Source organism: Coniosporium apollinis (assembly GCF_000281105.1).
Source record: "Coniosporium apollinis CBS 100218 chromosome Unknown supercont1.17, whole genome shotgun sequence".
NCBI classification, from domain to species: domain Eukaryota; kingdom Fungi; phylum Ascomycota; class Dothideomycetes; genus Coniosporium; species Coniosporium apollinis.
This window is the reverse complement of record NW_006913279.1, coordinates 194311-210419: the sequence shown is the minus strand read 5'-3', so window position 1 is coordinate 210419 and position 16109 is coordinate 194311. Positions and strand designations below refer to the sequence as shown.

The following is a 16109-nucleotide window of genomic DNA, read 5'->3' as shown; positions in this document are numbered from 1 at the left end:
GTTTTATCCCGACATTCGAGAGCAGTCACTGACGTCGAGCAACCAAGGTTTTGAAACTTTTGGAAATCCTACACAAACATGTAAGTGTATCCCTTTCGCCAGCTTCCATTCCATAGGCGGTCAGCAAGGATATGCCCCTGATGATTGCAAATCGCCTACATTGCCACTCGAAACATCCAGAACGCCCACTGAGGATCTTGGGAGACAAGCCGCTGACACCCCTTTGAAGTTGCTGACGAATACAGATCGACAGAGGTATGGCTCAAAACCGTTCGCTAGCGATGCGTAATTCTGAACCGTTGTCCTAGCGCTTTCAATCCTCTCTGGGCAAAGTGTGCCCTTTGAAAACCTTTCTTTCGATAGCGACTCCGACCACCCTCACCAGCTTGAAGCCAACGCAGACAACGAAGCAGAGGAATCGCCGTGGGACATATCATCGGAATCGGATGAAGAGCTCTCCGCGGCTCTCGCACTTCGTGAAGAACAAGAGCAGGATCACCCGCACCCAAAGGCTCCAATGCACACGCCTGAGTTCGAACGAGACAGAAAACAGCACGTATCAGAGACGCTTAAGCATACAGAGATCGGCCAGTTATTCAACTCGATCAAGCTCACGATAACCTGTTTGTATAAGCTGCCCCTTCGACGGCCGGCACCCATCGATCGACTCAAGGATGAGACAACTGATCAAGCGTCCTGCTACCAGCCCTTTGACGTGCTATACGTTATGGACAAATTTCCAAAGCTCGAGCGGAGTGTTGCAGAACGTCTCGGCAAACTAATCACTCGACGTCGACAGCTGCTTCTTTATCGAAAGCATCATCATGAAAGCCTGAAAACCGATGCTGTGGCGCCAAAGCTTAAATTAGCAGTAGGTGAAACAGCGCAAGAGACTCCTATGGAGCCAGATGACAGCAAGACAGAAACGACGCAGCGACCAAAGGGCCAAACGAACGAGATAACCGGAACACAAGCCGCCAGTGTCCAGCAAACCCTGGTCAGCAAAGCAACAACGCATTTGTTAGACGAATTAGCCCTGATGGACGCCACCGTTCTACATGCTCCCTCAGCTACTGAATTCAACTCCTTAAGGGCGGCGAGTCGAACCACTCTGGATGTCCAGGTAGAAGTTCCGCCGCGCCCAAAGAAGGATGGAAGGTTTCTTGACCGCTTCGAGTGTCGATACTGCCTCCTAGTGTCGTATATACGATCTGACCACGCCTGGAAGTCAGTATCATAGCTTGGTGGACGAAGGTCATTTCGCTGATGTCTTAGCGCAGAAAGCATGTCTTGAACGATTTGCAGCCATATGTGTGCACGTTTCCAAACTGCAGCCTGTTCGACCACCTGTTCCAAGACCGCAATGCCTGGTACAGACACGAACTCCAAAAACATCGTGTTGAATGGTTTTGTAATGTTGAAGGACATCCGCAATTTTTGAAGAAATCAGATTTCCTCACACATATGGGACAAGATCACGGCGCGATATTGGACACTGAACGCTTAGCAACGCTGGCCGATATTTTTACACGGCCATCCGCAGCCCTTGGAGGAATTTGTAATCTGTGTTTCCTGTCATCAACGAATCTCAAATTGCATGTTTCGCGCCACCTTGAGCAAATCGTTCTGTTCGCGCTACCGAGGTCTGATTACGCTGCAGGTGACGAGTCGATAGGTGGTAACTCCGTGGACATACATTCGAACCAGTCACAGAAAAATGTGAAGGGGTCGGTGGTCGAGAAGGAAATGTTACAGAGTCAGCCGTCAGGTACAGCCCACACGCTGTCCAAGGATCGAGATGACCGGCTGGGAGCTGCGGAGGCACAGGATGACGATCCACCCGGTGAGGATATAGTCCACCAGATTGACGTACCAGACATGGTACCTTCTTCCTGGGACGATGTGACCGATAAATTCTCGGAAGCCAGACGAGGCTTATCGGCAACAGCGCCATTCTTGGAACGAAGTACGACAGCGGGGTACTGTAATGTCGCCGTGCTACTAATTCAGTGGGCCGATGAAACCGAAGAACGCAAGAAAGAGGTGAGTACGCTCCAGAATTGAGCAGTGGACTGTCAGTGTAATAGTTCATATGATGAACTTGTGCTTGAGCTTCATAATAGTGCTGGACTCATGCAAGGCCACCACGACAGTTCTTTGTTCATTGCGCAAGTGTTCCATTGCCTCCTGTCCGGACTTCAGTGCACCAGCCTCGTTCATGGTTATCTTCTTCAGATGCTTATGTTTAATGATGCATTTCTAATATCACCTGCAGATACGAAAACTGGATGCCGTTTTTCGTGATCTATTCGGATACAGCACTAAGACTGTGGAAATCTATCATGAACACAAGCCTCAATTACAACTCAACCTTGCTGTGGCAGAGTTTGTGGACAAGAACGGTAAGCCCAACAGCCTGTTGATTGTTTATTACTCAGGACACACACAATGGCATATGGAGAATTCTAATCTGGTGCTCGGCTCGTACGTATGTCTATCCGTAAGAGAGACCTTGTGAGGCTAATAAATCGACAGACCCACTCTTTCAAATAAAATGCGGCAGCTCCGTTTCGCAGCAGGCTGGACCATGGCAGAGAGGATGCTCGCGGATGACGCAGAAGGAGACGTGTTGGCAATCTTCGACGCTGTTTACGCGACGAAGGTAAAGAGGGATATCCGCTCTGGAAACACACGCACATTTCAAGTACTTGCAGCCACCGGCTACAACAGATCCCCTATTGAGCTGAGACTACAATCTTTCACAGCATCGCTAATCAAAGTGCTGAAACAATCGGTGAATGTGGAGTGGGACGAGCCCTCAATAACCATTTACAAGCTAGGAGAAATGATCGACAGGCAAGAGGAACCACCGGAGACCCCATGCCTCATTCACACTATCCTCAAAGGAAGCCAACAGTGTATCAGTCTTGGGCCGCTAGCCCCGCGACCACAGGATCGACTCGAATTTGGAGCACTGGCGAGCGAGCGGTGGAAGCACGCTACGCTTGTCGTGCGTGCAATCGTCAAGTTACGCCGTCGGGCTGTTCGGAGTCTTGCAAGAAGGCGGTGGAAACGCGCCATGCTTGCCGTGCGTACAGTCGTCAGATGGAGAATCTATATACAGCAGCGTGACCGGCTTGCTCCGCGCCTTACTCAAGAAGCGGAAGAGAAGGCACGCGAGGAGGAGAAGAAGAAGGAGCGGGAGAGGATAAGAACTGAGAATGAGGAGTGGGAGAGGCGCAGACGGTAGGTTCATCTTTCCCCGCATATATACCTAAAAGGGCAACTCACTAACACACTCTTCCCCTACAGCGAAGCAGAAGAAGCAACAGCGCGCCGACATCAACGCGAAGAAGAAACCCTTGCCCGCCGTGAAGCCGCCCGCAAAGCTCCAACCGGCGCGCCCGAACGAGACCCAGAGCACCCAGCATCGACTGAATCCCGTGGCCCGTCGAGAACTAAATCCGTGCAATTTCCTATGCACACCGACTCGAGACCTCCAACTCAAGTTGGACCCCGTGTACCTTCACAGCACCCCTCTGGAATACCTCACTGGACCTGCCACGCATGCGGGTTTGGGCCGATGAGCATGCGATTGTATTGGGCTTGCATCACATGCGGCCATTCGCCTTCAGGATGCCGTCTTTGCGTGTTCGAGGAGATTTGAATATCACGTGTCAACCGAAAGGAGCGGCTGGTGAGCCTTGGGATAGGGTATATAGCCAGCCTCTCCCACTGTCGATAGATCAATCAATGAAGCTCTCAGCTATATATGTTACCAAGAAGATAGGGCTCTAGGGGATTATAGATAACTGTGAATGTCGTTATGTCTACCTCTAGTAGACTCAACTGGGCCAAGGGAAGGCTAAGGGGTATTTAAATCTATTGTATTGATTTGGAAAGTGCGCATGCACCGAAATGTCTTCAAATTTCATCTTACAGCATCTATTGCAGGTTCCAAAATTTGGCGTCGTGCTTGTACCACAAGCCTCAGAATTGGTGTGACCGGACTTATCAGAGATCAGAGTAATCGAAGGCAAGCGCTGAGTCGACTGGTTAAACCCCCCGGTCCCCGCCGGCAAACACTCTCTTCCAATCCTGCTCCAGCATAGCCTGAGGCCACTGCGAGGGATCTTTGTAGAACTGCCCCCTAGCAATCGGATCAGAATACAGCAGCTTCAACCCCATCGACCAGACAAACGTCTGGCCAAAATTCTCCAAGGCATAGGTCGCCATCATATCAACACCAGCGCCCGCCCTTCCACTCGTCCACTGCTTGCTATCGATCACCCATCTCTGGTCCAGCCACTCGACGTCGGGATACAACTGCTTCGCAATCGGCAAGCACTCGCGATTCGTCGTCGCCTTGGTTCCATTCATAACGCCCGAGCTCGCGAGCCACATGGCGCCGACACAAGTCGTCATAACGATCTTGGTCTTCGGATAGGTTTCTTTCATGAAACGGTCCGCGGCCTCCGGACGGTGCGTCAGCATGGGGCCACCGATGAGCAGGATGTCCAGCTCCCGAGGGGCATCGTCGTAGGTGTGCGTTGGCTGCACTTTGATCCCGGGCGTTACGAAGATCGGTTCGAGCGTGGTTGCCGGGCAGATGAACTCCATCTCTGGCGCGTGGTGAGAGAAATCCGAAAGGCCCATAGCGGAGGTCTCGCGGACGTATTGAGCGGAGAGGTTGCCAAGGATGTCGGCGCCGACGATGTCTGATACCTGGACAGCCTCAAGCATGGCTCCAATGCGAAGAGATGGGGGTGCCATCGTGCGTGAGGAGATCCTGCATAGTGTATGAATTGTCCTTTGATGCTGTGGTTGGAGATCGAGCTATAAGAGATAAACGTTTGAGCGTTGGATCTTTCCGGCGCTGCGTCTCCTTGGAAGGGCTCCTGAGGCAGCCCTTATACTCTCTGAATGCTCTCAAGATCAAGAAGACTGATTGACGGCGGTATAATCTCCAAACCATGTGCTCAATCCTACTCACCCTGCTCCTATTCAACAGCCCAAGGGCGCTAGGCAGCAGCGTATCTCTCGTGGTGAAGGGACGAAGACAAAGGTACTTCGATTTCGTGTCGTAACTATTGTGGTGCTAAGCGTTTCTCAAGAGACTGATGCTTCTTGCCGGTTGAAGAACAGTGAAGAGGTAAAGTAATGCGGCCGTAAGATGCGGAAGCGGAGAAGGAAACAGGAAGCCCTTAGGCCTTGCAAAGTACAAGCCATGCTTCATACCACCCTCCTTGTGGTAGAAGCAACAATGGCTTACGCGGCCTTCTAGAGTTGCCTATGACCACCAGCACATACTCACTTGAAGCGAAGGGAGCGGACTAGTCCGTCTTGTGATCAAGAGTCCGCACATCTTCTCCATGGAGCTATCAATCGCGAGGTACCTCCTCGGCATCAGCGAAGCAGCATGATCGATATTCGAAGGCAGGAGAAAATGCAAGTTCATCCGCTGAGGCTTTTCTTGCGCTGCTGGACAACCATGCCCAAATACCAAGAAACTCGAGCGTCCTATGCAGCTGCAGCTGGTAATTCGAAGTCAAGAGGGAAAGGTGCCTGGGTAATGGAAGCGCTGAGATCCCAAACCGGGTAGGATCCAGGTTTCACGTGACTCTTGGATTCGACGACCTCACAGCGGACGTGACCGACCAACTTTGAATCGAGTCACAACTAGCGCTCGGCGCATTCCGACGATGTGCGCGCCGGACAGCGCGGTTGATGCTCTCCCACTCCGAAAATACAGGAAGCGGGACAGGCTCTACAATAAAGCCTGTTTTGAAGCTGTAGGGCAGTTTACCCGCAAAGCCTGCCAGCCTTTCTATATTAATATGCATTTCCGTATCAAGTAGCTGTTGAGTCTCTCGTTCTCAGGGGTCGTAGACAAGAGAAGAATCTTCTGCCACGCCATCGGACGTGACGCGGGGAAGAGTGAGGTTTAGGTCTCAGCAATGAAATGTTGCTTGATGAAGAAGAAGCGACAAGCGTCAGGTAGTGCCCGCGCGCGAGCGTTCTTGCTATTTCTGAAGAAAGTGGTCAAGCAGGGCAGATGGAAAGAGACCTTTCCTGGCCTGTTCCTCCATCCGTTCTTCTCCACCGAACAACTTCCACTCTTCAGCTCCTACAGGATCCGGCGGTTTAGCCAGCCTCTCAAACCACGAAGCTTTCTTCAAGCATCTTCATCAAAACGCCGCCTCTGGCACTTGTCCTACATACCTCTCGCGATATGGAGTCGTCCTTAGACAAATGTGCCGCCGGAAGTGCGTCATGGCTTCTACCCTACTTCCACCACTTGTCCCACACTTCTGACTCACTTCCACAGCTCGAGTCAGTTGTTGCACACCGTGCCAGTCAAAGGAACGTCCTGAGAAAATGGACAGATCACTGCAAGCATTAGCGATCTGCCTCATGTAGGCGATTTACATCAGCCGGACTGCAGAGGCAGCTTTGTTCCTTTTCCGAACTGTCCGAAGCGACTGGCCCGTAACGCACCTCATAATCATGCATGTCAGCGTGTTCACACGTCTTTGGAGCTGCATGGGTCTCGTCATACTTGACACGCGTTTCCCGGTCCTACGTCCTTACACCGCATCCTGGCTCAAGATTGCCACCATAGAAGCCGCAATATTCGGACTCGCCGCCGAAGCTGAGCTATTCAGATATTTCTACATATGGGCCCCGATCATATAGACACGAATGGTACTTCTGGTAGTACCATCTTCCGGCGGACCCGGGTGCCTACTCAAGTCCAGCATCTCAAAGCAAGCGAGAGGTACCAAACGCCACTCGAATCGCACGAAGTATAAGCTGACCTTATCCCAGAAGATGTTGAATCCCTGGAGCACTCATCTCGGTTTTCTTGTGGAGGACCGTTTGATACGAATGGAGGGACTTGACGGGTCTAGACTCCTACGGCGGGCAGTCTTTGGTTTGTCCTTTTGTTATGGCACCGTGCCTGAGCGATTGTATCCTTAGCATGTTGTAAGGTCTCTAGAGACCCTTGGCCAAGAGCCACCCGAAAGGTTTGTTGCTGTATCTTTGTTTCAGCTTGTTTGATACCAAGTTGACGATCGAACTGTACTTATAACCTTGTCAATCGTAGAATAGCTAGACAACTTCGTGTGATAGGAAGCAAGAGATGCTTAGCTGTTTAGCTTTCTAATGCACCGATCACATAAGGTGTCTTTAATCTATGAGCTGTGTACTTGGGCTGTCCACCTCCAGAGCCACAAGTAGCCTTCTATGCGGCAACGGACTTTTCGGATGGATCTTGGCCTCACCCAAAGAGACTCTGCCGCAACCATTCACATTTCATATCATTCAAAGGAACGATGAAGTGCTAGATCCTGAGTTGAGTAATGACGAACTCTCTTAAAATCTGGTACAGTAATGATAATCTGGAAAGTTGCATCTGAAACTGAGGGTTACGGGTTTCCCTATCGGGATATGCCGAGAAAGTCCGACTCTGGACAAAATCAGACTGCCAACGCCTTAAGAGCACCAAGTACTCGCTGCTCAGGTCAATGGCTTCCAATCGCTCGATATAGTCTCAGCCGCCATAATGGCGAATTCCACCACCAAACGGAAGAATCTCTCTTCCAACACCTCCGATCTCACCGCCGCATCACCTCCAGCTCCTTTCTCGATCGCCCCCTCGGAACTCGAACCCTTCCTCTCCTCCCTCGACAAGTCCAAAGTCTATATCGCCCACATCGACACGCATCCGTGGTGGTTCAAGCGGCGCATCTTCACCGTCCCAGTCCTGCTCAACGTCACCATCCTCGCTCTCCTCATATGGCGCGCATACTCTATCCTTCCGACATACTGGGCGATTACGCTCTCCATGCTCGGTAATACAACCAGTGCAACAGTCGACACCGAGTCCAAGACCAGAACACAGCTGTTTTGGATAGTACTCTGGCGGACGTTTACTTTCCTCCTCGACTTCTTGCTTGTCAAAATTATCTGGCCATGGCCCTTGACATTCTTCTTCGAGATGCCCGGCAATCCATGCCTCTGGCGATGGAGGGTGGGCTTCCGTGACCGCGAGATATACATCCGGGTTTCGAGGAAATGGGGCAGTGAAGAGCTGCTTGAGGGCGCGAAGAAAGGGGACGAAAGTCCATTCTTCAAGGTCAGAATACTGCCGGCTATCGACCGGCACTATATCAGAAGCAAGACCGGGTATCTCATGATGGGCACGAATTGGGACCTTGACTTCGCAGCTATGGCTGCGGCGCATAAGCTTGTGGATACCAAGGCTGTGCCGGAAGAGGCGTTTGAGAAGAGCATCCTTGCTTTTTCCACAGAGCTGGACTCTTGGTTGGTATGGAAAGTTCACGAGCTGGACGAGGGTGCAGAGCAAGAAAGCCGCAAGAAGGTAGTTCAGTTCAAGGACCGGCTTACGGCCATGGGCAAGGAGAACCTATTTTTTCGGTGGGTCGAGCTCATACAGTATGAGAGTACCCAGCCCGGCGGGTTCACGAAGGAGAGACAGGTGCAGACTGTGCAGAGGGCTAGGGAGATGTTTCAAGAGCAGGGTATTGATTTTGAGGAGTTTGTCCAAAGTGTTGGTGGAGTTGAGGGCTTGCCTGGATTAGAGAGTGCGGGTTGACTGGCTTTGGAAGAGCCGTAAAGAAGTGACATAGGCCTCTCAGCGTTTATTACACTGCAAATAACCAATCTTCTGCACGGTCAAGGCCTACACCTGCAGCCGGCGCAACGGAGCCTCTCTCTTGGACTCGCTGGGCTCTACGTGTCTGGGGACCTGTGTAGGAGGCTCATACATGGCAGGCAGTACCGTCACGAACATATGTCATATCTACACTCATATCGACTACATCTTGTATGTAACTCAGCATCTTGTGTCAATCGAGCGGCGCAATCATCATGGTATGCTGTATACTAAGTGCTGATGGATACTAACAAGAGTTTCGCCTGAGGCCGACATATCCCCTGCAATTCCTCAGCCCTATCGGGATGTTCCGCTGCTTAAGAGCTTCGCGTCTGCAACCTCGAATGCTTCAAACTTGCTGTAAAACGGGCATCACACCCTCGACAGAACGCTCCGATCGAAGCTCGCCGCTCAATCTTCACTTGTGCAAGAGTTCACAGCGCTCGCTGAGGAACAACCCCGACTCCAATGCCTTCGCGCTCACCATCTGGCTCCCGCAGCCCGGCGCGCGGCCGCTCGCGCACGCGTTCAAGAACACCACCCTCGCAAGCTCAATCCCGCTCACCTAGACGTTCAATATCGCCCCGCTCGGCGTCGCGTTCGCGTACGCCAACTCGATCACCTTCACCGCGCAGAGACAGGTATGGTGGACGGAATGGCACAAGGAGAAGCGCGAGCAGAAGCCCGGCGAGAAGCCAGTCCGGGAGTCGAAGTCCCGTCCGCGGGGTGAGACAAGGGAGGAGCCGCAGTTATAGCAGGAGCCCGAGTCGCGGAAGTCCAGGGCTTAGGAGTACCAAAGTATGTGATAGGCTTCTGCGCTGAGCGTCCGCAGTGGATCATACGATGCAGACAAGGCTGACACGAGCAATCAGATCGTTGTAGAGAAGTTAACGAAGAACGTCAACGAAGGCCATCTCCGGGAGATCTTTGGAGCATACGGATCTATACAAGACCTCGACATGCCTATGAACAGACAATGTGGGTTCCAGTTTGTCCGTTCTTGAGGGTGGTGCTAACGTTACCAGTCATGACAAACCGCGGAACAGCATACATCGTATACCACGACACCGCCGACGCCGAAGCAGCCATCGCGCACATGCATGAAGCGCAGCTCGACGGCGCAGTAATCACCGTATCGATCGTTCTACCCCGCCGCAAATTCTCGCGCTCCCCTCCACCACGTCGCGCGCCGCCACCCTTTGATCGCTTCGACTCGCGTAGTGGACCACCGGGCGGATACCGTGGACCGCCGCCTGGAACTGGTGCTGCAGCTGGACGGTACCGATCCCCACCGCCCCGGCGTCGGTCGCCGCCTGGGCGAGGATACGGTCGCTCTGGCCGAGGGGACTTTTCGTACAGGCCGCGGTCCTACTCGCGATCAAGATTTCCACGTCGTAGTCGCTCCAGGTCATACTCATCAAGGTCACCATCACGATCACCTCCCCCGCGACGAGGCAGCTATCGGAGGAGGGAAAGCCCACCGAGGGGTGGAGGCAGGAGGCGGAGAAGCCCCAGCTACAGCAGTTATAGTAGTCACAGTGATAGGAGTCGGAGTAGGAGTAGGGGCAATGGAGCAAGGGGCCGACGGTAAAAGTAACGTGGTCGTTGCGCCCTCGTTTCTCGATTCATGGCCTCGTCTCCCTGGGTTTCAAGCAATATACCTATTGGATTGGAATCGGAAATCGACCTTTATCGAGGGTTTTTGTGTATAGTGCGGTCAGTGCAGCTCAAGGGTTTAGCGTTGGCGTTCGGGCAAAGAATCGGAGATATATCATCCGAGCTCCTCAACCCAAAACTGTATGCTGCATAGGACCGCCAAAAGATCCGAGTAACAGTCAAACGCCCGCCTCTCAGATCCATCCTGCGATCCTTTCTTGCTATTCATGGATGTCTGTCCTAAGGCCGATGAGATCTTGAGCATGAGAGGGCCATTAGACTGAACTTATCGCCGAACCATCAAGAGAAGGGTGTAAAGGCGCGTTGCGTGCCAATGTCCAGTCGTCTGCCATAGATCTCCACCGTCCCCTTACACCTACTCAGCGGTGAAACTTACCATCCGCTCCGAAATGCAACCACGTTCATGCAACCAAAAGCCAAATCCTTGGTCTCATCCAATCAACAGCGAGAACGGGCACTGCTGTCTGTCAATAAGGTTGTCTCTTGATCATTGCTTGACGCCATGAATTTCTAGTAAGACGGTGCTTACCGTCTTATTACTCCCAACCGCCATGCACTCCGCAGCTGAAGACCAGTCAAGCTCTTACTCAGATTACAACCCGCGCCATGCCAGGTTGGCGTCTACTTTCGTGAATCTCTGAGCCAGGCGACATCCATCTTCTGGACTTCGAATCTTTGTGCTTTTGGAAAGTCTAACCGGAAAGCGCTCAGCTCAGTGGAAGGAATATCACTTGGCGGTTTGAGCAGATCAGCCTCACCGTGCTATGCCGTGTGTCCCGCAAGAACAATTTTCTCGACCGGGGCGCGAATGATTCGGACCACCCCATGGTCGGCAACGCGTCCGGCAACGTCCTCGCGCATGCAAAGTTCTCAGAACGTTCTCCTTGGAATACCAACAACCCCCAAAGGCGCTCCCGTGCCATTTCGACGGTTCAGAACATATCTGGGTCAACGGCAGCGTCCTGGGGGGTTATTGTATCGAAACCGTGGCGTTCCATGAGCTAGGACATGTCCTTGAGTTATGCATTTAGAGTAGGTGTCACGGGCAGCGTCATGTATCCAATGGTGTGTGACCTTTCGCGCTGCGGAGGCTTCGGTCTGATGATAGGGTTGCGGTGCGAGCTCTCTATGGTGCTAGTTGGAGCGGTGCCAGGTCGGGCGGTGATGGTTCAAGCGGTGGTTCAAGCGGTGGTGGTACCGGTGGAGGAGGTGTGGTTCGAGGAGGTGGAAGTTCGAGCGGTGGCCGCCATGTAAATGATGCTCAGCAACAACTCGGCGAAGATTCTGAGGGGTAATACGCTGATTTGAGGCTGGCGGGAAACTGTCTCTCGGAGGAAGGTGCACTGTTCAAAAGATCTTCATGGAATGTCAAACGGAACTAGACTGTCTAGATTGGATGAGCCAGGCTTCTCATCGTGGATGCTACTGCCTTCAACATGAACCACGGTAGTAGTGGGAGATGCTCGGGGAAAAACTGCACACACGTAATTCGCCTTTTCCATTTGCTCTCTACTACTGAGCTGAAACACGATTAGCGGAACCAAAAGTAAAGACAAACGGATAGTAAATAGGACACCGAGTTGCTCTACAGGCATCTTGTCACGTGAACTCCGACCGCTGAGAATCTAACAAGCCGTGAGATGTAGACTCTGAAACACTGAGTATAAAATTATACGCAAGGTCGAAACTCGTGAGAGGTCGGCAATTCTGAGATCATCTGGCGGGGTTATATTACGATCGTATAGTTAGGACTTGCCCACTGAACAAGGGTCGTCTTGCTCGAGGGCGCAGGCCTCCTTCAGTATGATACAAAAGATGTACAAAGCGTTGTCTTAGGAACAAACCCCCCCGAACACGATCTTCAAGACATCGTGACCGGTAACCCCCGGCTCTCCAATTCCCGTTCAATGACCTTCCACCTCCCTACCTGCCTCTCCTTGTCGATGGGTCCGACTCTACGACTCGAAAATGTGACATTGTTCAAGCTCGTCAGCTCATTGTCGATTTTGAGCGCGTCCGCAAGCTTTGTCGGCTGCGGTCGTTGGAGCAGCTCGTGGAATAGCTTCCCAGCGGTGTCGCAGCGCTGGATCTTCGGATCAGCTAGTCGAATGCCGGTGAGCTGCATTACGCGTTTGATGATCTGCCACAATATGAGTCTCGTGTACAAATCACTTTCAGACTAAAGACTTACAGCAAACTTGTTGGCCGGATCTAAAGGCACCTCCTTCCATAGCAAGGTTTTCCTGGACGCGACGGCAGGTTCGTGTACCACTGCTGACGCCCTCTGGAATTGAAGAAATGAGGCAGCGTCATCCACCTCTGCGGCCTGAGGTACTGAAAGAACGACACTTTCGAGTATCTCACTCTTAACCTCGTCATTAGGGTACCGCAATCTGACATCTTGCCCGGTTCCGGAGACCTGATACTGTACGTCGGCGGCCAAGTCGTCAATCGACACCGTGGGCAGCCGTAGTGCTTCAAATCCAATGCCAGCCTCTTGTAACGCAAGGACTTCGACAAGTGCTCTGCGCACTGCTGCCGCTATGTCGTTCGGTTTTGTAGCCTTGGTCCTGGGCATAAACCTAATGATGTCCACGCCTTAGTATACCAACTTAGACTGTCTTCCATGTGGCTATCCCTTACCATTGTATCTCCTCCCTCGTGTCTGTCCGATCTTTCTTTGACTTCTTTCCTCCTACCCATTCCAGGTTGTCCCATTTACTCGCCGGCTCGTATTGGTTGGCGTACTCTCGAGGAGCTTCCTCCCCGGGAACTGAATCCTCTACCTCTACCTCTGGAGCTTGAGGCTGAGTAACACCGTATGCCAGATTGCCGGTCCCAGGCGCGTCCTTCTTTTTAAACAACCTGTTCTTCAGCCTGTTGGCGAGAGAACCCTCGTTTCGTGGAGCGGATGTGGAGAAAGCGGCTCTCCTGGCCTGAGATGCGGCGCGGAGGCGACAGGTTCGGCATATCGTAGACGGCGCGTGGGGGTATCCCGTGGATTCGAGGAGTAAGTCAATCGACTGCTGAAATCGAGGTAAGCGGCGCATGATGGTGGGTTGATGTCCAAAGACCTCCGTGTGAGCTCCGCAACTTTCTGGAAACGCTATCTTGGGCATCACGTGACTTGGCTTAACCCTGTCAACCTGTGTCGACGAATGCCGCAAGACTCCCAGCACACGCTCTTTGCACAACGTAAGTCATCACCAAAGATCGGGAGGTCATGCCATTGATGTGTGCTGATAATCTTCAGGCGATCGTGAAAACTGACTGCGGCGATCCATGGACGTTGCCATCAGCAGTCCGGTTTGGGAAGCTGTATATGTCGTAGAACGACTGCGTGAAAGATGTGAGCTTCACGAAGATCAAGACGACACGAGACTTTAAGCTTCAGAGACGCAACAGGGGCATTGACGGCGGAGAGCAGGATTCTATGTCTGGGAGCAGCTTTAGCGGTCCGGAGCGTCCTGCGTGAAGGTTATGGAGGCCTTCGATGCTGTCACTGACTAGGCGTGGATGCCTTACTGAGAGCGACAGTTCACATCAAGCCAACGCAATAGATTGTGCCGCGCCATCAACGAATGCGTGAGTCTAGCCACGCTCTTGAAAGCTTGCGTCTACTTCTACATGTCTAGCGACCTCTTAGACTATCTCTAAAGCGTGTCAAGATCTTAAGCCACCTCTCCCCTCACTTCATCTGTGACAAGCCAGTGTAATTCCTGGCCGCACGCCGTACTCGAGGCCTTGCTACGCTGTGAGGTACGCTCGAAACCACTCCGTGCCCGAGGGGCGTACTTCCTTCTCTTACTCACTGGCGTCTCGAAGGACAAACTTCCCAACAGCTGTCTGCCAGAAGTCCATATTTGAGACAGGCTGACACAGCTCCTCCAACCCAATGTCCTACTCTTGTCGCGGCACGATGATTCTTGATGGCTCCCGATGAACCTCGATCACTCAGCCGAAAGCGGTCAACTTCCAACCAATCTTACAAACCCTAGCGACACCGATGACGCAACCCCCCAAAACCGTCAGGACACCGCCAAATATCCACACAGCTGTGAAGCCGGAGGTGTCGAGGATTGCTCCGGCAATGGGTGTGCCAATGAGTATACCCACTGCTACGCACGCGAAGTTCATGCCCATCCGTGTTCCGATGATGCCACGATTAGGTGAGAGCCCCACTAGAATAGTGGGAGGCAGAGAAACGAAACTGCCTGAGAAGAATCCATAGAGGATGCAGAAGACGATTAGAGATCCGATACTGCTGACGGCATTCAGGCAAAGGGCTAGAATGCCGCTGATAATAGCGCAGAGTACGATGATGTTGAACGGCCCCACCTTGTCGGCGACCATGTTTGGGAAGATCCGGCCGAAGATGGATGACGCATTCAAGATTGGGAGCAAGTAGAAGGCAAGATTGGTGTCGGCGATGTTGCTCTGGATAGCGAAGAGTTGAATGTAAAAGAAGGGCGTGTAAAGGCCCATGAATGCGAGGAAGCCGCCAACGACGAACAGAGCGTAAGGCGGCTCACGGAAGGCCGACCAGTCCACAATCTTACGCTTCGAAGCTGGCAACACTCGCACTTTCATGCACAGGTTCGGGATTAGCTGCGTTGCCAAGACGATGAACCCGATAGTGCGCGTCGTCCAGCCAAATCCTATCAGCGGCTGGAGCCTATAGAAGATGATAGGGTAGAGGACGCCTCCGAGACTGCTCCCTGCGGCAGCAAGGCCCATGGCAGTGGCGATATGAGTCGTGAAGTAAGTCGAGAGAATGGCCACGCTTGGAACGAAGAGGCAGCCTGTTCCAAACCCAACACAGAAGGCTTGAGCGAGCAGCACCTGCCAGTACTCCTTGCAGATGCTGAGCATCATTAATCCAAAGGTGACGAGGAACGAGCCCGCCCATAGGAGCTCACGGAAGTAGCCTGCATCGTAGATCGGACCGGTAAGGGCACCGACCAGCATCAAGAGGAATGCTTCAATGGAGCCAATCCATGAGATAGCTGATGCGTTGGAATCCTGGAGCAGCTCGCTCTCATAGTACGTCTGAAATACGCCAAACGAGTTTACGATACCCCTAGCAGACTGTCAGTATACGTGTACCCAGCGTGACGTCTCATGCACTCGAGAGAGCACTCACCATGAATTGAAGAACAGAAAGAAAGCTCCAGCAACTTGAAGCCATGCCACAAGTCCCCCATTGGGAATTGCACCGATATTGTTCACCGAAACAACTTTCGAGACAGGCTCTCCAATTGGCGGTGGTGGTTCCTTTTCCGCCTCAGGGGCTGTGCCGGATGCATCGACAATCTCTCTTGAAATACCGGCTCCCTGCTCTTCATCAACCTTAATTGCAAGCTCAGGCGTTGAGGCATGGGTCAACGATGACGATGCTCGTGACTCCAGATCCGGCGAGCGCGCCATCGCGGGGTTCGCTTAAGTAACCTGGTAACTTGGCGGCGATGAATTCAGATTTTGCCGCGAGACAGATCCCAACCATGAGGTCTGAGCAAAGCGGTCGATGAATAGAATCTAGAAGAGCGCTGAGGCGACGGAGGTGCTCCTGGTTCTAAAGCGCGGACGGAGCCGAGGGACGAAGATCAATTATTAATGGGTGCTGACGGACTCCAATTGTGGCTGTCGAACGCGCCTTAACTGCCGAGAAGCCGACCCATGCTTTGTAACGCGATATTCCCGAGTCTAAGGTTTGTCCTAGGAACGTTTTGTGCCTCAATTCCAACCTCAGCTG

The 16109-nt window shown here is 52.5% G+C and overlaps 6 protein-coding genes across 6 annotated transcripts; 3 read left to right on the top strand and 3 right to left on the bottom strand.

The window, feature by feature from the left end:
- Nucleotides 1-1464: 1464 nt before the first annotated feature.
- On the top strand, nt 1465-2064 carry W97_04024 (uncharacterized protein; the record flags this gene model as incomplete). Its single annotated transcript, XM_007781918.1, has 1 exon — nt 1465-2064. The coding sequence occupies one exon, from the start codon at nt 1465-1467 to the stop codon at nt 2062-2064; it is 600 nt and encodes a 199-aa protein (XP_007780108.1).
- A 490-nt stretch (nt 2065-2554) lies between these two features.
- Nucleotides 2555-3250, top strand: W97_04023 (uncharacterized protein; the record flags this gene model as incomplete). Its single annotated transcript, XM_007781917.1, has 1 exon — nt 2555-3250. One exon carries the CDS (start codon nt 2555-2557, stop codon nt 3248-3250), a length of 696 nt encoding a protein of 231 aa, XP_007780107.1.
- Nucleotides 3251-4056: 806 nt separating this feature from the next.
- Nucleotides 4057-4773, bottom strand: W97_04022 (uncharacterized protein; the record flags this gene model as incomplete). Its single annotated transcript, XM_007781916.1, has 1 exon — nt 4057-4773. The coding sequence occupies one exon, from the start codon at nt 4771-4773 to the stop codon at nt 4057-4059; it is 717 nt and encodes a 238-aa protein (XP_007780106.1).
- Nucleotides 4774-7567: 2794 nt separating this feature from the next.
- Nucleotides 7568-10271, top strand: W97_04021 (uncharacterized protein; the record flags this gene model as incomplete). The annotated part of the gene is made up of 4 exons (XM_007781915.1): nt 7568-8575; nt 9250-9378; nt 9553-9658; nt 9706-10271. The coding sequence occupies 4 exons, from the start codon at nt 7568-7570 to the stop codon at nt 10269-10271; spliced, it is 1809 nt and encodes a 602-aa protein (XP_007780105.1).
- A 1947-nt stretch (nt 10272-12218) lies between these two features.
- On the bottom strand, nt 12219-13407 carry W97_04020 (uncharacterized protein; the record flags this gene model as incomplete). Its single annotated transcript, XM_007781914.1, has 3 exons — nt 12219-12497; nt 12549-12939; nt 13001-13407. 3 exons carry the CDS (start codon nt 13405-13407, stop codon nt 12219-12221), a joined length of 1077 nt encoding a protein of 358 aa, XP_007780104.1.
- A 904-nt stretch (nt 13408-14311) lies between these two features.
- W97_04019 (uncharacterized protein) lies at nt 14312-15784 on the bottom strand (the record flags this gene model as incomplete). Its single annotated transcript, XM_007781913.1, has 2 exons — nt 14312-15437; nt 15501-15784. 2 exons carry the CDS (start codon nt 15782-15784, stop codon nt 14312-14314), a joined length of 1410 nt encoding a protein of 469 aa, XP_007780103.1.
- Between the last annotated feature and the right edge of the window lie 325 nt (nt 15785-16109).